The following is a 23,045-nucleotide window of genomic DNA, read 5'->3' as shown; positions in this document are numbered from 1 at the left end:
CTTTAGGCAATTGCATATATACAATGAATGACAGCTGTAACAGCATTATCCTGATTACAGGTCTTTGTTATATATTGACTTTGGCTCAAATTTAATAGGGGTCATGACCCCTAACACATATCCACACTGACCCCAGATGTTTAAGTCAGGAAGAAAGCATAGTTTTAAGACTGATCTCTCTTATCTCAACAGTTTGATGACCTTAACTCCATTGAACTATTAAAGGGTTTCAGCTTGAGCCAAAAAAGAAGGTAACCACCAACAGAAAAATACTAGGTAATTGGTTGCCTGTGGTTCTTAAACACATTCACATTGTGTTGAGATAAAACAGCATGAATATAACTTCCTACACTTTTTCTGGAAGGCACAGTGGTGTGGGAGCTGTGGTGTACACAGCACTCCTGTGTGTCTTGTCAATAACTCTAATGGTAGAAGGTAAGAGTCTTGTAATTCAGTGTAATGGGAGGAAAATAGAAGCATTTTCACAGCAAGCTGTTACATGAGAATGACCTACAGGGCCTGGGCATTTTATTCCAAACTTTTAAAGTCTTCAATCAGAGTTAGCTTAAAGCACAGATAATTAGACTGACATTCCTGTCGAAACCACTTGGCATTTCTGCTGACACTAATCATGGCAGTGTCGTTAATCGCATCCACAGAGTGTTTACTAAAATGGACATAAGAGTAAGAAACGTTTTTGATATTCTTCTGTCTATGTGCAGGACAGACCTCTCAGCACTGCAAGATGCACAATTTCATTTTACCAGCAAATGTATTTTGTATATATTTGCTGTAGAAGAGAAAGTGTCTGCTCTGGTTAGTTTTTGGGAAAGATTGATGAATCCGATAACTAAGATAGACACTGCTGTTGTAAAGCTTTGAGTTGGACTTTAATCGGAGAAACAAATGCTTGGAGAATAAAATCAAATGTGATTTTCTCATGTGACTTCAAAATACCATCTTAATGAGGTTTATTTTAAAAAAAGTGTCACTAAAGGTAACTGACCAGATTTGTGTAACTGTCTTTCTTATAACTTGTACTTTAAGTGTAGGCTTTCAATTCCTCCACTTAAAAACTCCAGGAGTTAACCAGTTCTCCACAGTCCCGCCATCCTCTTGTGTCCTAGAATTAGGAATATTCTTTGGATTAGGGTTAGGGTTGGAAAGGGTTAGGGCACTGACACCCAGCTAGATGTATTATCTTTGATACTTCACAACTCAGGTTAATATCCTGAGTTCTGGAGCTGCCTTGCACTGGCATGACTGATCATCAAGAGAGTGAATGAATGACTCCTGATTGACTTGTTCTCAAGAGTCCCAGGATATGTAAGACTTCAATCTCGTCTGAGTTCTGAATTTCTTTATTGGACATATTACCTGAAGCTCTGTCTGTTTTTTTTCCCCCCAAAGTCATTAAAAAATGTAGGTGAAAAGGAACTAAAAGACCTGTACACTGTAGATCTTTGTCATAATTCTAAATCCTAATTTGGCTTTCTGTTCTCGGTACTGATGAGAGGTTTACATTTTGTGGTGCATCTTTTGTAATCCTTTTCTTTTTTTATCTAATCCTGACTGCACAGCAGTTTTTATTGTTAAGAAAAGCAGTGACATTGAATCAACCTCTGTAAGAAATGGCGATGACATGTAAATGGATTTGATATTTTTTCCTGCAAGCATAAACTTGCATGATGAATCATAACTCAAGAGAGTGATGTTCTTTCTTATGTCTTATCTCAAGCAAATGAGTACCTTATAAAGTTAGCATGAGATTTCTGTACTGAAACGTTCTTGTAGAGCAGTGTGCTGTACAAATTAGATCTTTTAAGAGCCTAAATTTAACTTTATACAAAGCAGAAAGTGATACCGTTGTGTTAATAGAAGCCAATTCATAAATCTTGGCAGATTTAAATGATGATGTCCCAGTTACTCAAAGTGTTCTACATGGTTGTGTTGGAGCCTTCACTAAATCAGATACTTTCACTGTGGTTTCTGCAATTTCTAAAGGCATTTATATTTAGATTATATATATCAAGATTTCCACAGACCTTTCTTAAGATGTAATTAGTCTAATTAAGATGTAATCAGACTGAGATTATGGTTATTGGCTCCAAAAAACGTCAAATGTTGACCAAAGAAAGAAACCTCGGTTTTATTTGCTACCCTGTGTCGTCATTCAAAGCTCATTGTGCATAATGTCCCAAAGTTATCTTTTTTCTATCTGTGCCTCTTTGATGCTGAACAATTGATACATGACTGTTTCATCAAGGGTATGCTACTATAATGCCATACCGACTGGGGTATCTAATAAGCAATGAAATAGGCTTCATTATACCCAGAATTGAGCATCTTATAAACTGAGCTACTCCTCCTGAGCGCATATTGTAACTCCTGTCTTGAGTAAATTGCACTGGCTCAGGCTGAAATTTAGTGTGGACTTTAAGGTTCTCCTTCTCAAATATAACGGTCTAATTCCAGGTTACTTAATGCACACGGCAGCGTGGCCCCTTGACTCTTTGATCAGGAAGCCTTTACCGCGCTAACTGCGGATGATAGTATACTGCTGGCGGAAATGGGAACTCCTTAAGGAAATCCTGCAAATTCCTCCCATGCAAGCAGTACGGGCAAAACAGATGAGCCGTTGAAATGTGCCACTTGCAGGGCAACCTGCGAAGAAAAAGACACTCCCTCCTCCTTAGAAATTTCTCCAATACAACTAATTATCCATTGAACAGGTTTCACAGACTCCTACGTATATCCTGCCTCATCACAGATAAAAGGGCCTTCAGTCATCGCTTTCAAACATAAGCTCCAAAGGGCCTTTCGTGTGTTACAATGCTAACAGATAACATATCGTCTGTCACTTGTCCTCATTAACACCATTAAAAAAACAAAACTGAGTTTTAAGATGCAGTGAAATGTGGACGAACAATTGCTCGTTGTCGCATGAATGTTCAGGGCCCTCTTAATTGCTGCTGGGAGAAATTGTAAAACGCCTGTGGCAAAACGAGACCTGTCTCGATGCTCCTGCCGCTCAGTCTGCGGGTTCTGTTGCCCTGTTACTATTTCCAGAAGGCTTCCATTATTGCGCTCTGTCATGTAGAGTTCCTGCCGATTCAATTTCCTGAAGTGCTCTGAAACATCTTTCCCACAGTTATTTTCTGTACTTTCAGCCTCCCATTCTGTAACAAGATTTGGTGTCGGATCTTTCAGGTCACTGATAGACAAGTGCAGAATGGTTTAAGCATTTTTTAAAATAGAATGTAATACATAATTCATCTTTTGGCATTGAACAAATGAACAGATATTTTAATAAGTTTTTTTTTTAGTTTTAATTATCCTTTATTACACAGTACAACGGACAAGGGCAGCTGGTACCATGTTGGTAGTATATTATTTTTAATAAAGTCAGTTCAATTTTCCCTATTACAAAAGTAATTAAAGTAAGTTTTTTGTTCTAATACGGTCAATATGTGTCATTATCACAAAGATGAATTGCTTAACTATAAAGCAAACATAACGATTTTGACCTTGCTGTCCCAATACTTTTGGAAGTCACTGAAATATGCTGAAAGAAGGTGTGTATACTTTGGATGTGGCTTCCTTCTGTTCGAAGCTTCTTCATGTGCCCATTTCAATCATACAAACGTACGGCAGGAAAGGACGGCTACTTGGGCAGATGAAATCAGTGAAGGAGATCATGCATGTGAAATCCAGTCCAACTGGACAGATACAGTTGCCCAAGGCTGCAGACAACTTGCTTCATGTAAGAAAATATTGATTTATTCCTTCTGGAGGAAAGAGTCCTTAATGTGACTATATTGGTTTTTTGTCTGGAGCTCAGTGTCTCAGATACGCAAAGGGATTTCAACATCGATGATTTAGGGATCTTGCGTTGTGCTGTACTCTAAGTGTTATTTTGAACATGCACATTGAAGAGAGAGACTAATAAAAAAAAAGCGTGAGGTGCACACGATAGAATTGAACTGGAGAGGAAAATGAATGAATTTTAGAAGTTTAACTTTCAAATGCAATTTCTTTTAGCTCTATTGGAAAAAAAATAGACAATCAAAATCAAAAATAGCATGAAATATCTATAAATCAAGTGCAGAAAGAGTTTGTTTTCCACTATATTAGCATTTTTCATTGTCCTCATCCCTGTCAGACTGTGAACATCTTACCCCACTATTGTTCACTTACATTTATTATCATCCCTGCAGACAAAACACATCACTTTATCAATAAATCATTTCCACAACTGTTACACAGCTGTGGACCAAGTTTCATGGTGGCAGTGTTTTAAGTATTCTCTACATTTACAATCTTTCATGTGATGCCTTTAAAAGTCAATCTTAAGTGGATGCTTATTTTAATGTTGGTTTTAATAATAGCCTATTGAGCCAAACAGCGACTGAGGCCCCAGCAATCCAGTACAGTAAATCAGGCCATTGTCCAGGAACTCAAGAGTATTAGTTTTATGTAAATAGAGCAATAATGCGAAAGTAAAATATTAACGGAGGGACAGCAGAGCTGAAAACCACAAAAAAGGCTTGTATATTCAGAATATTTATTTAGCATTTTTCTTAATGCAATGCATGGTTCTTTACATATTATGTTTATATAATGACATATTACAAAGCTGTATTATGATTTCAGCAGATTTATTAAAGCTCGCATTCTTTCATAATTCTTTTCGGGTTAAATCACACAGCAAATGTATTAATAAAAACAGTGCTTCAGAGTGATGATTCAAACAAGAAGTGCTCAATAATTTAAGATTATTCAAATCTCCCTCATCTTCCCCTACCATTGTAAATTTCCTGCGCCGACAGGCTTAAAAGAACTAAACATTTTTAGTGCTGAGTAGACAGGTCTGTGAGAGGACCTGATTGAAGCATTTAAAACCCCTCACACCTGGTGTGAGTGTGTGCATATCTGTGTGTTCCCTGTGATGGACTAGCGTCCTGCCCAGGGTATGCCCTGCCTTGTGCCCACTGCTTCCTGGGCAAGGCTTTGTGGCCCCAAATCAGATAAGTGGTTATTGAACCACACCCCCACTCCTCCCTGTCAAGTGATGTGATGATGTGAAGATAATAGAATAGAAATTCAAATGCCTTGATGAACACATACACTACTTCCAAACACCATGAGCTTCAAGGCTCCAGAGCTGATAGGCCTGTATTCTGGTGTGGGGGGTTTAAATTGTGGCAGATAAAATGACTGTATTAGTCTGAGCCCTGCCCCCTCTTAACCTTAAACTTTGCAATTTCCCAGGTTCTACTTGATCACAGTCCAAGCACAGGTGCGGCAGAAGAGGCTGAGACCTGTGGTTCCAGCTGCTAGCTCAGGCCAAGGCTGAAATGCACAGCCCTAAAGAGCATCATACCTACAGTAATCCCAGCTGTGAGCCCACGGCTTCCATGCGTCTTCAATTACTTAATTGAACCATCGCTTTAACTAACCTTTTCCACTTGATTCTGGCTCCTCATAAGTTTCAGATATGATGGCAGCCCTACGATGATTTTCAGCAACAAACCCTCAATCCTGCCCATTCTAGTACTAACCAGTCAAGTACTGTACAGTGCAAATGTACTGTATACTTGGTGCTTGGTTCACATCCCCACCCCTCCCTGTCAAGAGTAAGCTATGTGCAAGTGCATTGACAACTGAGAAAAAGAGGCACTTCTTTATTGAAAGGGCTGTGGGAGTCTGGAGGAAACAGCCCAGTCTAATGTCTCCACCTAGCTGGTCTGTTGGGTATACGATAGACCTCAAGACCAGGCTGTAATCTCCTTGGTCAGTCGGGTCAAGAGAAAAGGATTTGTCAGAGCACTCAATATTGGGAAGCTTTTTGAAAAATAACAAAGGAAAAAAAAAGATTAGAAAAGGTTTTATTAAGAAAACTATTAACATAATAAAGGACTCGATTCACCAAATCATAGTACATCTAGGATGAAATTCCAAGATCTCCCGGTTGAGCTTCACAGCTGCTTTTCCCTCATTAATTCCTGTGCTCTGTGCCTGTATAATTGAGGCAGTCGTTCTGTGTTTGCCCTCGGAAATAACATCAAATCTCTGTCTGTGCTGTCATATGCAGCTTATCATGGAAATTATTTTACTTGCTTTCATGTTTGAGTGTACTATGAATGCACTGCTTTCTGAAAGAAATGCACCACTATTCTATGAACTTTATACTACTCCGTACTCTATGAACATGACTCATCATTGTTTTTCAAGTTAGAATTGAAATTAAGAAAGCAATCAGTAAAACCCCCAGTGTGTTTACTCATTGGTGATTAATACCATGCAGGTGCCATTTGCTTCTCTTAAATTTGACATAGAAGAGCCCATGTGGGCTTAAAGATTTGTGCTTGCGTCATATTCAGGTATCAGTTCAACTGCATCCTCCCGATTTTAAAACAAATCAACCATATCTAATTTCTGTTCCAATAACGATCAAGGGGAGCTGGGTAGGACAGACGTATGGATGATGCAGCTACAGGTAGCTAACGCTCTGGGAGTTCATTATTCTGATTAATCTGTAATCCTTCAGCATTAACACCATATAATTGTTCCAGACATCATTATACTAAAGTCTGCTCTCATTTATGTGATCATTTCCTGCCAGCCTCTTCTACCTAAAGAGACCATAGGGACACATCAGAGACCAATGTCTGGAAACATTGCATGGCACAGATTGTATCAGGTCCAGTTACAATGTTGTACAGTACAAGTTTAACCCAGTGTCACTGACAGGCATGATTGCAGTGGGCAGCATGCTAACAGATTGTAGCTGAACAACGGCTTATGTTCTGGAGTGTGTTTCTCTGTGAACTGGGCTAACAGGTGTGTCAGTGTATGGAGATAACATAGGCAGTCTTTCAATTGTGCTTGTGCTGCTGACAGAGACCATTGGGAAGGACTTTGCAGGGTGATAAGCCAGCAGCCATATCACCCTGCAACTCACAACTGGCAACCCACTGAAGCTAAGCAGGTGTGAGCCTGGTCAGTACCTGGATGGGAGACCTCCTGGGAAAAACTAAGGTTGCTGCTGGAAGAGGTGTTAGTGGGGCCAGCGGGGGGCGCTCACCCTGCGGTCCATGTGGGTCCTAATGCCCCAGTATAGTGACGGGGACACTATACTGTAAACAGGCGCCGTCCTTCGGATGAGACGTAAAACCGAGGTCCTGACTCTCTGTGGTCATTAAAAATCCCAGGGCGCTTCTCGAAAAGAGTAGGGGTGTAACCCCGGTGTCCTGGCCAAATTTCCAATTGGCCCTTACTAATCATGGCCTCCTAATAATCCCCCTCTATGAATTGGCTACATTACTCTGCTCTCCTCCCCACTGATAGCTGATGTGTGGTGAGCGTTCTGGCGCACTATGGCTGCCGTCGCATCATCCAGGTGGATGCTGCACATTGGTGGTGGTGGAGGGGAGTCCCCATTACCTGTAAAAGCGCTTTGAGTGGAGTGTCCAGAAAAGCGCTATATAAGTGTAAGCAATTATTATTATTATTATTATTATTATTATTATTATTATTATTACTTTGCATTGAGTTGTGGTTCTTTGTGTTTTTTGAGTGAACTGGAATGAACACATGCCCAGAAAAGCCCAGATCTTCATGAGAATAATATAAAGATATGCCTTAATTAGGAACTTCTTTCTTGCCACATGTCAAACGTCTGTTGTTGTCGTGGCTAGCAGTGGAAGACAGAGCTTACCTTCATTGTGATTCTGGGCCAATGTCAGTGGTTGACAATGAAAACTACAGTAAATGAAGCTAGTTGGAAAGTGTATTGATATGAAAATCAGAATATTGCATTTGCTTTTATTTATTCATTGTATAATTACCTATCTATAACAAAGACTCAACCATATGTGGTTGAGTCTTTGTTATAGATGCATATTTGAAACAGGAAACAAGAAAATACATATTTTTAAACACTACTACTGTAGCTATAAAATGTGTTCCACACTGTTCCTGATATTTAAAATGGTCAAATTGTAATATTGCATTTTCACAAACATTTACAGTAAGGTCTGCTTCTGACTGCTGATAACCTTTTGCATGAATCTTTTCTCTCATCAGACAAAGACATCTCTCTCACTCGGTGTTGCTAGACTTTCATCGCTCCTAACTTCGCCCACACCCCATCGACTCCTCATGCTCACTGGCCTTTCAGGCATTGTCATATTCGGCAATCTGACTACCTTCCTAAATTCATCTCCTCCAAGCCAGGATAGGAGTCATTTGCTCGCTACACCAAACAAGCAGCCCTCAGCTTCTACCTCACCATGGAAAACAACAGGCGTCTTGTGCCTGTCAGGATGTCTGCTCTTCTCCCCTTCTAATGTTGTCACTCTTCCCTGGAATTCTGGAACAACCACAGGCTTCTTCCTTGCCCCTCTGCATACTTTTTTTCATAATCACTCTCTCTCCCTTTCTTGATGAGTGCCCACTCCACCAGACCTACAGCCCCAGTCTATCTGCTTTGTTTTGTCTCTCCCACTTCCACCCTGAGAGTGTGAGCACACTGCACCAGTCTGCACCAGTCTGCACCAGTCTGCACCAGTCTGCACCAGTCTGCACCAGTCTGCACCAGTCTGCACCAGTCTGCACCAGTCTGCACCAGTCTGCACCAGTCTGCCGTGGGCCCTGGCCTCATTCATAATCCCTGCTGGCCTCTCATTCCACTCCTGCGGAACATTCATGGGATTCTCAACCTTCTTATACCCCTCTGCTGGCGTCCAACTCGTGTTCTGGCGTCCAACCTTTGCAGGCTTTTACCTGCTCATTCAGTAATAGCAAACAGACCAGCTCAAGGTGTTCACATTGAGCTCATCAAACTCAGTTTTGCTATAATCTATACAAGTCTCTTTCATCTGATGTCTTTCCACAACTTTTCCCATCAGCCATTGGCACATATTCTCTTATTAGTGCTCTTCCAAAACTTTGCATATCTGAAACCAACTTATGACAAATTACAGATTTCCTAAAGCAAAGTCAAAAGGGCACAAACAGTCCCCCAATACTTTTACATTCCATTGGGTTTATTGTGTATCGGTACATTTCCAGTTTTTAGTAAGCTTGTATTCACTTTGTTTAGTTGACCAAATCAAACAACTTTAAGCTTAATTATCTGCAACAATCTGTGCTCTACAAATTCAATATGATATTCACACAACAGTTGAACACTTTCACTGTGATACTCAGCAGAAACTGTTCAAATGTGTGTAAATGACCTTTTTTTTGCTTTCTTGAAGAGCCTGCACACTGTTTTACTGTACTCAAGCTGTTCCTGTGCAGGAAAGGAAAAATTATTGCTGAGTGAGAATAGTTCAATTTGTTTGTTTTGTAAGTTAATGAGTTTTTATTACCAAACCCTGAACTCTTAACTATATCCAGGTGGTTATGTCCACAATTAGGAATAAGTGCTCCTAATGAAAGAAGTCTTTTTAAAATGTCACCTCAGGTTTAAACAGTTTGTATTTTTAATGAGCTTTTAAAAATGTACTACTGAAAGATGAGCTATTACTTGTCTTTTAAGTGAAATACAAGTGATTGAATGTTATTGAAAATTATTGTGAATTTTATTTTTAAATCAATTATACCAACTAGGAAAATGTTTAAAATAAACCCTGAAGTGTATAAATATGACAGCAAACAGTAGCATTTCTAATTGAGTCCATGCTGTGTTCACTTGATAAAAGACATCTTAAATATCACCGGTTTCTGTCTGCACAGTCTCCTGGCCCACTTTCATACCCGCCTGAATCTAAATACATCCTCAAGTCTGCACAATTCTCAGAACTCACTCATTAATCACATCTCATTAATTAGCGACCGACTACCACACAAGCAAGATAAGTCGAATACCTTCCTCTTGTCTGTAGACTATGTTCTTATGACCTTAACTGATGATTCCACAATAGAAGGGTTTAAAAAACAATGATAAATTATGATTTAAGAAAAGAATGGTCAGGTGTTGGCGTCTCTGCTGGAATTATTACTATAACTTCAGAACTGTTAGTGCATATTTTGCATATTTTGTCACTCCAGGATGGATGTTTTATTAGATGTTATTACTTTGTGGGTGGTTGAAGGTACTGTAATTAGCTTTTCCTTTGTCTTTCACAGTGGTGTACTGCTTACAGTATGAAATTCCTTTGAAGTTATGCATTGTTGTAAGTACTTATTGTACCTGCAGTATAAACAAGTGAGAAATCTTAATCTTAATTATCTTAATCAGCCTTCAAGTAAATTAAAAAATAACGAATTGTTCATTCATAATTTATTGTGTCCTTTCAGGTGAGTCCTTATTCTTTGGTAATTATGAACGTCTGTGCATTATTTATACTTTGCAGACATTGCAGATCTCATCCAGTTCACATGAAATTGGCGCCGAATGCTTTACAGGTTGGAGATTGAGTTCTTTGTTCAATGCATTAAAAAGAGCAGGAGGTTAAAGGGTTGAGTAAACATTTTAGAAGGAAATGTTAAAACTGTCTACCCATTCGCCAAAAGCAAATTACTTAAAACAATCACAATAGCTTGCCATTTGGGCTGTAATCAAAGCTGTTGGTTTCCAGTATGCATACATAATTAATTTGGAGATGATTTCCCCTCTGACAGCCCACAGACGCAGGATTTACAGTCGTGCCTTGAGTCAGTCCTTTTCCTTTTAATATCCGTAGCCAGCAGAATAAATAGGTCAAGTCCCCTATGAAATTTTACCACAGTAATTTGGAAATTTGTGTTCACCATGGGCTTTGTCTATTGTCAATGTGGCTTCACATAACTTCGCCCCATTCCTCTCTACCCTGTTCTACGATTTATCCTCCCTTACTGCAAAGCTCTTACAAGTAATCACTGTGTTAAATTATGGTTTTATCATAGTTCGGAGTAACAATGTACAGTAACCCACAGTTAAAGCAGGTAAAATCATGGTAAAACTATACAAAAAGCGCAATGCAGATTTAACACAACTTGAATATAAAGTTCAATCAATTTGATATCAATTACACAAAGCATAGGTAGTTCCTACTTCATACAGTGGGGTTTTGTGGTCACACAAAAACTATTAACCCTAATATATATGATTTGTTTTCTCAGGACTCTTTTACTATAATATTAGATACTTTAATATACTGTAGTACCTTACGTCTTTGTCTGTAGATTTGCTTACTGGTTAAAAGAGGTATGACATTTTTAAGGAGAGAAAATTTTCCAATGTTGTAAGAGAATCAATCTATGTCATAAAATATTGAATTGTGTTATGTAAAATGAAAAGGAACTTTTACATCTGACATCCTTTGTCTTCATCGGAGCTCTGCAGTCATAAACCAAGGTTCAAAAGGCTTGGCTGTGACTGCAATCCTCGGAAATTTGCATCACGTCACGTGAAGTGGAAGACCAAATAAAATGAATTTTCTTAGTCTCCAGATATTTCATTTTTTTTACCCCTGCAATATGCAATTTAAACAAATAGAAAATACTGCAGGAAAGTTTGTTTTCAGTACCAGCAAGAGGAAAAACACATCCATATTATTTTATGCTGTCTGCTTGTTGTCACAGCACAATATTATTCCCACTGTTACAGCCACGGGGGTATTGATTTGCAGCACTTTAATATGTAAATCGGATTGCTTCACTTCTGCACTAAATCATTCGTGCCTGTTGCTACTGCACAGCCAGCAGATTGGGGTTTTGGACTCAAAAGCATCAATTCTGGTGCAATTGATTCCTTGTCCATGTAAACACAGCTTGAGTGAGTCAGTGTGTGACCTGGGATCGAGGCCCAGTCTCCTCTGGCTCCTTACCCTTTATTCTGCCAACACGGCTAAACTATCTTCCCATTTTAACTGCCTGGGTGGTCTAATAGCTTTTCATTTACATTGCTGCGACGCTGAGGTGAAGTTTTGCATTTTATTCTCATCTGTATCAAAAAAGATTAAAAGGGGGAAAACTGCAGATTTTTAAAAGAGAAGAAAATCAAGCAGGAAGTCTCTCTGAAAGAGGTGCAAGCTATCATGTCTTATCAATTGGCTCTGATAACTAGTCCCATGGTCAAGTGAAGAAATTGGATAAGTTGAAATGATCAAAAAAGTCTGCTTTTTATGATTTGTGTTCTTGACATCTTGTAGCATGCTTAGTTGACTTGTGCTCATTTTGCTGAAGGCAGTGACGAAATGATACTAAATTTAGTTATTAGATCTTAAGCTCCTACTACTCCTACATTTTGTCGGGTCCAGTACTGCCCTTTCCCTTACCTGTTACCTCATGGTTAAAACACAATAATGACTTTATGGCTTCGTTTACAGCAAGTAGTGATAATTAGTAGTAATAATTATCTCAACCTTTATTCTACAGATTTTGTTTTCTAAAATATCTAGAAATATTTTGCTGCTGCCTGTACATCTTTTATTTCCAGATAACTGGTATAGTGGAACTGGTCCACAATTAGATGTAGATGAGCAAGTAAAAAGAAAGAAAATTCTGTTAATAATAACAATGTGAATCTTGGCTCATTTCACAATGTTAGGAGCACCTAAAGAGACTTGTTTAATTGTGCTTCACATGTATTTTGGCAAGGCAAACATCCACACAGCTATATTACTCTTAATCTTTCAATCCTGCTTACAGTGTGTATTGGTGTAGGACAGCAGTGCTCGGTAAGTTTCATTTCTTTGACACTTGTTTGCGTTTGCAGCTACACATACTGTACACACTTCAAATACCCCCCCTCTGTGCCTGTCTTCTTCTGTATCTTCTGTGCCACTGCCTGATTAAACATGGTAGCTACATGAAATTACCTTGACAACGAGCAGCTCAGGAAATCTCTGGAAATGTCCTGCTGTGCAGGTTAAACAGGAAATTTAGACAGAGGAAGAATGTGATGTTTTGGATTTATGATGGAGATGTTGGTGCTGTTGCTTGGCGTGAAACACTGGCCAAGTGGCCACTCGACTGAAGAGTGGGTACCGGGGAGTGAGGGAGCAGTCGGTGCCCTCGTGTGGAGCAAGTCAAGAAGGCCACTAGGGCAGCAATGGAGGGACATCAACGCAACAAGTGCTGCTAAAGAAGCTGTATTCCTACAGGAGCAAGATATTTCACTGGGTCTTTGATTTCTCAAAAACAACCACCAGGATTGTGGGTTTCAAGGTCCACTGTTGTGATGTAATGTACAGCAGAAATCATCAGGTTGCTCTGAATGTGCCCCACATGGTCAGTCCTGTCCTTGTGGCTACAGAATTGGATTTCTCCATGGGGCACAGTTTCCATGGCACAGCTGTTCTGACATTTGTTATGAGGGTTCAAACGACAGGAGATGGCAGACTTAGTTTATTATTTAAAATCTATTTAAAAAAATCTTCTGCCTGGGAAAGAAAGCACAAGCTTCCTTAGAGCTGATTTGCGCATGTGCTGTACATGAGTGGCGGGCAAGATGCTGCAGCTCACAGCTTGGAGGAGGCATCTGGGTCCATCACAGAAGAAGTTAACACTGGAGCTATCTTGCCTTGACTGAGGGCAACTGGAGTCAGTGTATATTCATGCATGGCAATACAATACTACTGCTTACTACCACAGAAACATCGAAACTGAAGCTTGTGGTTCATAGGCTCATTCTAGACATCTGCTGCCTTTCCACTTAGTTTTAATGAGAGGCCAGCCACACGGGGGAAATGCTATTTCAGAGGTGACTTCAAATGTTCTAAAACTTCGCTTGAGCCCATGAGATGGTGTAAAAAGGATTTTGTGCTTCTTTTGTGCCAGCTGGCATTGGGAGTGGTGGGAAGCGTTTCAGTGAAGTATATATTATTTAAATTGTGTGCGGTGCGATGAGGTTGTTCTCATTGTAGATCACACCATGAAGGGAATGTCAGCATCTACAGCAGAGTTAAGCCACTGGAAATCACTTCTGCTAAAGCAAGAGACAAATTTGCAGTCAAGTCAAATGCATGTTTCAAATTTTTTAGGAACTCACTATCTCAAAATGTTCCTTATCTAATTTATGTTTTGTTTAAATGTCTCTAACGGCACACTGAATGCATTAACAGGTAGAGTCCTGACGTAGCAGTGGTATATTGTGGCTTGAGGGGACCAAAGTTTAATATCTCTCAATTCAGTTCTGGAAAGCAGCAGTGAGCTGCAATATAGAAAAGAAGAAGAAAGAAAAAATATAGATGTAACATTTCATTGTTCCTCAAGGCAGTAATATTTATCCAGAAAAGGAAGGGAAGGACATTTTTGGATATCAAAGCCAGAGGTTTAAAGGTCAAGTGCATAATTGCCCAATTCCTGCTCATACTATCCAGCTGGCTTTGTTTTTTAATCAACAAATTGATATTTTTCCATCACATAATTTGCTGTCCCTGCTTTGAATTGCTGTGTTTTTGCACTTCACCCTCGGAAGATTAAAATCTGTAATTGGAAATTGTCTGAGAAGCAATATCGTCACTCTCCGCTGTAATCATTTTCAAGAGTAAAGACAATCAAATCATCAGAGGCTTACTGCACTCTGTTCTGTCTCCGCACTGGAGTCACATGCAGTGCCTAGGAAGTGGTCAAATTTGAATTAATGAAAGTTCTGGTTTGTACTGTATGTTAGATTCCCCCTCCCACCATTTTATAATGTAAGTAATTGCAGACTTCTGTTGTGAGTTAAGAAAGAAATCAGAATATTGAATACAATATTTGTCACCAGGGTTCTTAACCTTAAAGTCCAGAGTTTCCCTAGTTCAGCAGAGTTGACCCTCATCCAAAAGAAATTCAATATCATTTAGCAAAACACAAGCACAAAGAACACACAGTTGCAATATCTCAATGCTCATTAAATTTGCTTCACTCCTTTCATTGAAGTATATGTACTATACAGTTCCCCTGGTGACAAAGCTACATATTTTTTCTTTGCATCTCATAAACCTGACTTCTACACTGTTTTTATCACTGTTGTAGAACATATTATGTGAAAATTTTGCTCTCATGGTCATTCAAGGCCACGTCTCTAATAAAAAAGTGACTCATGTTTCTACTCAAAAAATTGTTGCTGGTGGATCACATTTTTCCTAATGGAACTAGAAACTTTATTTTCTGCTTTTCTATGCAAATATGGAGATTCATCTTCTAAAACCCTCTGTTCTTTGACTTCAATTCTAGTTTTTACAGTATGTTCTATTTTAATTCTACTTTTATATTCTGGTGATACATAAAGGCGTTTGACCACTCATTTAAATTGAACAGGTTTCTGTTATCGGCGTTTCACGTGCTACCAAGAACATAGTATCTTCTGAAGCATGAAGCAGGTTAATTTTAAAAGTCTAAACTTTTTAAAATGCAAATGGCCAGCAATATCCGATTGTAGGTACAGTATGTACCTTGGTGTGACTGCATTGGACATGGGTGTTTTGTGCAAATGTGACTTTAGTACCGTTTAAAACAACCAGTTGTTAACACTTTGTTGGGGAGTGGCTGACAGGTGTGCCAGTGAAAACATTAATGTTCCAATTAACTTAAATCAGGGCTTCCAATTGTCTCAGCCTGTAAGGTCACTCAATCCTGATAGGGGGCTGTGCAAGCCTGGGTCAGGTCAGGAGCTATTTCAGGGTTTGTTTTCCAAACCAGAAGAGGGCATTGTGCATAAACTTCCCTCCTGGGAAGCATGTTCCACACTTTCATAATCCTATGGGCAAGTGCCTCCTGTTCCTAGTTTGAAATGCACGTCCCTGTACAATAGTTTCCACTAAGATCTACTCTACGAAATGCTTGACTGCAAAGGAAAAATAAAAATGGTGGCTTTGCTGCCCTCCTACTCATGCAGGGCACTGTATAACCATGATCAAATTAGCAAAGTAAACTTACACAAAAAGGTAATCTCTAGACAACTTGCTTGATGTCACATCACTGAATTAAGCTTAGTTTAATTGATTATACTGTAGGTTATCTCAATGAAGCCTTACAGAACTTTAATGGTCAAGACATCAAGTCCTGTTGCATGTCTCCTTGAGAGTTACTCAGCATGTTCTAAAAAGAGCATTTTGTAAGGAAGCATGGTAATAATTGTGTGGGTATTATGTCTAATTGTAATTCCACAGAGTAAAATTAAGTAGGTACCAGCAGCTTTTGAATATATTAATGAAATGATTTTTATATCTACTGCGCAATCATATTATCACTTAGCAATATACAGTCATGTTTAATGTGCAGGTAAATAATTCATGCTATTGCCTTTCTAATATTCTATTGTAGTTATAAATTAGCCTAATTAAAATGGTACAGTTTATTATGCATTTCGGTGACTGAATTTAAATCAAGCAATTAAAGTGTAGTTTTTGGAGATCAAATGTTCTCTCTTCCTAATGATGTAGACGGATGCATAAATTTGCTTTTATTGTCATTTATTACAACAACATAAAGGGAACTATAGGGCAGTAAACCTGGTTTAAGTAAGAGTGACATGTGAAGGGTTTTGTTCAAGTTGTAGTGCCCTAATCCAACGAGAGGTTTAGCATGAAAACACGTCTATGATGCTGATACACATTAAATGTTTAGCTGGTGGCCTTAAATGCTGGCTTGTATTAATCTAGCATACCTCTAGAAAATCAGCCCATTGATAGAACATGGTGTTGGTATTTTTACAATCAATTGTACAAGTCATGTTTCCTAGGAATTACAGTACTATTGAACGCCCAACACCTTTTAAAGTTAATTGAAACACATGGAATGTCTCTGCAAACTAAAGGGGATGCACACTACAGCTCAGCCATTAGAATTAATAAGGTGAGGATTTTGAAGAGCCCAGACAGTCAATACTTGTACAAGCCAAATCACCATGCCAGTCATCAGTCATACTTTAATTACCAAATAGGCACTTGAAAGAGTTCCTGCTCAGTGTCTCTTATCACATATTGTTACTTTTTTGCTTATATCTTCTAATGGGTATATTGACATCATTAAGCAAGCTACAGTTGTCGCATGAACTGAATGGAACAGCGACTTTAATTGAATGCAGCAGCCAACAAAACACAAGCAATACACCACCACAGTAGAGTAAAACTGTATGAAGCATTAAAAAATAGATTTTAAAAGTACCTGTCAAAAACATACTATTACTTTTTTTTAAGCCATCAACAGATTGGCAGCACCCTCATTTCACATATTCAATGGACTATGAAGTGAAGAGACCAGAATTGCTTGATAAAGGGATGTTAGGTTGTATCTTGAAAATATATTTTAGAAATTGATGTCCCGAAACGTAATAAAACACAGTGTTTGTTGTGAGAAATGATCATCAATTTGGGGCCTACTAGATTTTTTTTGGTGTGTGTGCTTGAAAAAACTTTTTGAAGATTTAGAACTTCAGGGTGCAGTCATGACATCTGCACAAAGCCTTTGAAAGTAGGGCTCTTACAGATACAATATGCTTCCTGATATCAGTGCAGTAATATCAGCTTGGCAGTTTAATCTGTCCCGTTTTACCTGTTTGGACACCTGGAAGGTCATGCATTCCAAGCTTATCTGCACTTTAGGCTTAGATGATGGAGGCCAACCACAGTGGCCAACCATCAAGAAGCACAATATTGTAAAGGAGGTCAAATGAATAATTTAAAGTTCTGTTCCTTGATTTATATTTTACTCTTAGTTTTGTTACATACTGTGTTTTAATATTCTACTTGCCATTTGCATTGTTCTTTTGTATTATACAGCACTGACAAATTTGTCAACAAGCGCCTTCCAGATCAATGTTGCCCATCTTATATCTCTTGTTCATTTTTGCTACCTGCACGTACTCTAATACCTTTCACTTGTCTGCATTAAATGTCGCCTGTCTGGAGCTCTCTTTTTTATGTAACCTCTATAGTTTTTCCTTTAGCTTGGTACCATCTTCAGATTTGAAGAGTTTACTAACTACACCAGAATGGATCATTAATTGTAAATTAGGAGGCACAGCAGTCCCAGTACAGTCCCCTGTGTCACTACATTAATTACATATATTAATCAGTTCTTCCAAAGAGATACATTACACTGAATACCTATGACCTGCACTTTAAAAATTGACCTTTAATGTGGAATTTATCAAAACCATTCTGAACACATAAATACTGTATACTTTCCATAAATTCATGCTGACCTTCCTATTGTATCCAATTACCAAACAGATAATCCTGTAATTTATTTATAATTTTAATGGTCATTTTCGCAATACGTGTAACAGAAAAAAAAAACGCAATAGTCTGTAGTCATGTGGTGACTGTAGTCTAAGTCTTTTATCATTCAGTTTAGTGTTGCCTTTTTATTAGTCTGCCCCACATTAGCAATTTTCCAGTCAGTCAGTGTTACGCATCTCTTGAGCAAAAGCTGGAAGAGTGTTCCTAAAGACGGAATGAATAACATCTCCCTCTTTAAATGCAAAGAGGTACTGATACAAACACATCTGTACCTGGTAGTATGGCCTGCTGTAGAGAAGTCTGATGAAAAAACACTTAGATGATTCCTCTATTATTGGGAAGCACTTGTTTCAATATAGCAGGGCCCTGTAATTGGGCCTCAGAGATATTACTTATTTTCGCTCACTGTGCTCTGTTGCATTTGTGATGAGGTTCCCCCCGTGTGAAAGAGACGGGAATAAAGCAAGAGAGAAGAATGTTAATGGTGTGAAGTTTCCCAGGAAATCTCCACTTGTTCATCATTCCCTGAAAAGAGCCTTGGGTGAGGTTTTCATCTGTACTCACCTTTCTGACAGGTGGATCGTGTGAACAAGAACCACATCCCGGGCCGGAAGATGTCTTCATGCGGCGGCCGCCCCCGTGCTGTCTGAGCGCCTTGTCGACTCTGCATGCGAAGGACGGAGCAGGAGTGCGCAGAGAGTTTGGCTGTGAACTCAAATGCATCCTCCCCAGGATTGTGGAAAGCCCAGAAGCCTCAAAGGTATTGTGCTGGATCTCGTACATCTTGTAATTTAAGTGGCGAGTCTGTTTTGTGAGGCCATGAAAAATTAATTTAAATGACTGTTGTTGCTTTCCAAAAGGGAGTGAGTGGGGAAAACAAGTTAATCTCCAAATGCGTGCCGTTTTATACTTCTGAGCTGAATCTCTCATTGCTTGTTTCTGGACAGTGGTTAAAAAATTAGCCCCACTCTTATTCCACCCCTTGTCTTTCATTCTTATCGAGTGGTGATCATTATCAAGAGGAATCTGGAACCTAAAGTCACCTGTGCCAACAAAGAGATTTATTTAAAGAAGTGGGCAAAGCTGTTGCTGAACAAATACCCCTACTTTGGAGTAACTAGAAAATTGCGTGTGGATGTTTATTTTAATTTTGCAGATCTATTATCTTGTGTTTTTGAGACATTAGCACCGGCTAAACCCTATTGACCATGATTTGAGATTTTTTTTACCAACACTGCAAGAGTGAGGACATTGCTAATGGTGTGTATGTTAGGTAATACAGAAGAGAAAAAGTAGAAAGCACAAAACTGTGGTGTGAAATCTAAACCAGGGACAAATACAGTATTTGTGTTTTCTTTCAACACAGTAGTCCTTATTTGAACGAAAAGTTCAGAAATTAGGATGTCAAGGTTTCTGCCTGACTGGATCAAATGGGCTCTATGCTGTAGGGCGGCAGTTCGTGATGATTTGCTGCTCCATTAAATTGGATTTGTTGGATCTCGCAGGTGCAAGCATGCTTCACCGTGCTCAAACACCACCACAAACCCATCCTCATGCCTGCGCACTCCCACGGCGCCTTTCCTGTGGCGAAAACACCTTGATTTCAATTTAATCACTTTACAGTATATTTTAGAACTACAACAAACTGTGAGGCGCTTCCTCCTGTGAGATGCATAAATCCAAATTTTCCTTGACAACTGTGAAGACACGTGGCAAATTAAAACTCTCAAAAATAACTTCTCGCTGTCTCTCTCAAAGGAAGTGTAATTCCCTATTTTAGACTGAATGAGAGATAAGTGATTTAAATTGAGCTGACTACACGGAGGTCCCCAGAGCCAGATACTGTAGCTCTTTGGTGGCTTCTAGCTGTGATGATCAATATGAGCGTATTCACAACAGAACCGTCTGGCCGTGTGAAATACAGTACGTGTTAGCTAGAAATCATGTACTATACAGGAAGACTTGGACTACGACACATCATTACAGTACTACTGAAATACTGGAGGTTCCAGATGCTTCATGCTGGAGTAAAGGGATTTCAGTAGATGTTAAACGCAGAAAATGTTTTCAGTATTCCTGACTTTCGAAGAACACAAAGAACCCCATGTTACAAGTAAAACAAAACAAAGTGCACAATGTTGCAGTCGCAGAGCTTCTACAGGAGCTGTATGTTTTGTGAATGAAACATGTCTCATCCACCCGGCCACATTGTCACAGTTACAGCTTGTATTGTACTTGTACTTGGATGTGTGCCACGCATGATTTCTCGATTTTGGATCTCTGACCTCTTTTTTTCTTGAAAATTCTATATTTTGCTCTGTATTTAATGAAAACATGGAGCTTCATCACATCAAAGTAGTGGGGCTTTTACCAAAATGCACAGGATCGGGTGTGTTCATGTCTGCTCTGTGTTGTGCTTGGCGTGTTGTAAGATAAGCTGTACTGTATGTGTGAAAACCTCTCAATATAAAACTGCAACTTCATATTCATACTATAGGGAGTAAAGACAGATGATTTTTCATGGATCCTCAACAATAACATGGCGCTTTCTCCCAAAAACTTCCTGTTTCACTCTGCCCAGACCTTATCACAAATAAATACAGCATGGATGGGTAAGAGAGAGCAGTGATTATGTGATTGAGGACAACAAACTTTGAAAACACTCCTTTTTTTTGGAGGGTGATTTATTTTAAAATGGTGAGGCTCTGTGTTTTTTTCAATGCACATACAGTACAGTATGGATGAGGCTGCAGTAAAATACAGCAATCGGAAGAGAAAAAAAAAAAGGAAATCAAGATCTCTGTCTCCCCCCCAAAAAAAACAGTTGAATTTCTCAGAGATTGCTGATAGGCCGAGTAGATCAGCCTCTTGTGTAATTTGAGTTAAAATCTCCACGGAGTTTAATCAGTGTACTTCTTGGCACCGGGCTGTATCATTTACTTGCTGTATCTGTGAGCCAACAAATACATCTAGACCCCCAGCACTAAAGAAGAGAAGCAGCAGATGCTAAATGCAGTCCCAGGAGATTCACTGGTGCTGGGTCATAATCGTATAAAAACTAGCTGTGGGTTCTTCCTATTGCTTACAGGGGTTCATTAACTAAGCCCCTCAGTTCCTTTAATTCATTTTTCCTCTTCTGTTCCTGCTGCTCATTTATTTGTTTTCCGATCCATTAGGTCAGTAAAGACACCGAATGCTATTTTCATTACCACTTTGGAATATTCCCTACAGAACGGTAACCAGATAACCCTCTGAGAAATGCATAAATCATCAGGAAATTTCCTTCAGGTTTCTGTAGTCGGTGACTCGTTACATCAAATGAGTATACTTTGGAAAGCTATGATTTTTCTCACACACTTTCCATGTTTTAACTTTTTGGATGAAAGTACTTCAGCTGAAAATTAAAAAAAACCTAGTCCACTGTATGGCATTAACTGACAGTGACCCAGAGAAAGGCTGTATGTTTACTTAATTTAGCCCTTTCATTTTAACTGTGTGATTTAAAATTAGTGGATTGAGTTTTAACATATCTCCTTTAATATAAAATAAATCTTTCTTTTGCACCTGCATCAGGCAGGTAATTTAATTCATGTGGAATTAAATTAATTGCATTGTTTTCTCCTATTAAGATATAATACTCATTTGCTCTTGTTGGTAATTGAAAATATTGTGGTTCATTACATTCCAAGGACAAAATCTCAGCATCCTGGTACTACGCTACCCGTGAATTGTATTTTATTTTAAAAAAAAAACTGTTTCATGAAGTAGATATTTTGAGAATCCTTGTGGCTTAATGAGCCATTATGGATTGACTCTGGATATCGTCTTGCCAGTCCCCTGCCAAGCCCTGTGTGAGAAGATGCAAACCACAACACCATTCAGGTTGTCTTGTGCAAACAAACTAAAACTAGGCAGCGCTAGCTATGACACACTCACATCTCTGCTTCAACTGCCAACTTAATTACTTGTGCATAAAAAACATTTTTCCCATTGAAAGGGTTTTGTCAAGTGAAGTACCTGGACACAGCTGCTTACCTCAGTCCTCAGGGATTGCCGAAGCTTCTTTTCTGAGCAGACAAGCTATCATCTCCGAATATGAATTTCAAGAATTATTTATTTTTTCGACAACAACGACTCTTTCTATGATGACAATATTTTAATGTCACATTAAGTTACATTGCAAGCGTATTGATAACTAAGGATGGTTTTGCATTTGGCTGTCATTGTCAGCTCTACTCACTGTTGATTTCTAGCACACAGTTGCCAAAACAAATTTACATTTTAAATTTATTGCTGACATCTTTTCAAGCATTTGCATGGGAATTCAGGATGACTTACTCAGGAAAACTAGTAAGTTTGCACTTTTTCTACTGAGATAATGGCTTTAGAAAATGCTTCCTATATTATACATATCAACAGCCTGTCTCACATTCTCTCGATAGCCCTGCAGGCAATATTGCATACTGGTTTTTACTAAATATTTGCCTACAAGCAATTATTGCGAACACACTGCCAGCAGAAATGGCTAAGTATGAGCTGCGTTCTAGAAAATTATTTTACTTTGTACATTTGCAAAATGTACTAGTTTTACACAGACAACTAATTAGCTTTTTCTAGGCTTTAAGACGTCACTTGCCTCTGTCTAATTAGTGTTAGAAAATGAAGATGCACGTTGTCAAATGCATGAGTCTTGGTAAAACAAAAATCATGGCATAAAGTTTAGGAACATGATGGTAAATTAAAAGAACTTGAGATCCAGAAGCACAATTAAAAGGCTACAGGACAAAGCATTACCTGTGTCCAGTTTCTTCAACAAAAAGAAGACTAGACTATAACCAGACCTGGGACAACGGCAGATGTGTTCAAGTTGAGGTGTCCAGG

At 38.9% G+C, this 23,045-nt stretch overlaps 1 protein-coding gene across 2 annotated transcripts in view; it reads left to right on the top strand.

Annotated features, from left to right (window-relative positions):
- The window catches only part of sgcd (sarcoglycan, delta (dystrophin-associated glycoprotein)), a 177,612-nt gene that overhangs the window by 40,719 nt on the left and 113,848 nt on the right, over positions 1-23,045 (top strand). Inside the window, exons 2-3 of one of the 2 annotated variants that reach the window (XM_088604814.1) lie at positions 193-276; positions 18,740-18,924. In XM_088604814.1, the coding sequence (XP_088460940.1) occupies positions 18,787-18,924 (138 nt within the window). In that variant the 5' untranslated portion in view covers positions 193-276; positions 18,740-18,786. The remainder of the gene's footprint in view (positions 1-192; positions 277-18,739; positions 18,925-23,045) is intronic. The other variant, XM_088604813.1, reaches the window with a different exon arrangement.

The sequence above is a fragment of the Lepisosteus platostomus genome, chromosome 13, assembly GCF_059453375.1.
Source record: "Lepisosteus platostomus isolate fLepPlt1 chromosome 13, fLepPlt1.hap1, whole genome shotgun sequence".
NCBI lineage: Eukaryota > Metazoa > Chordata > Actinopteri > Semionotiformes > Lepisosteidae > Lepisosteus > Lepisosteus platostomus.
This window is presented reverse-complemented; position numbering and strand designations above follow the sequence as displayed.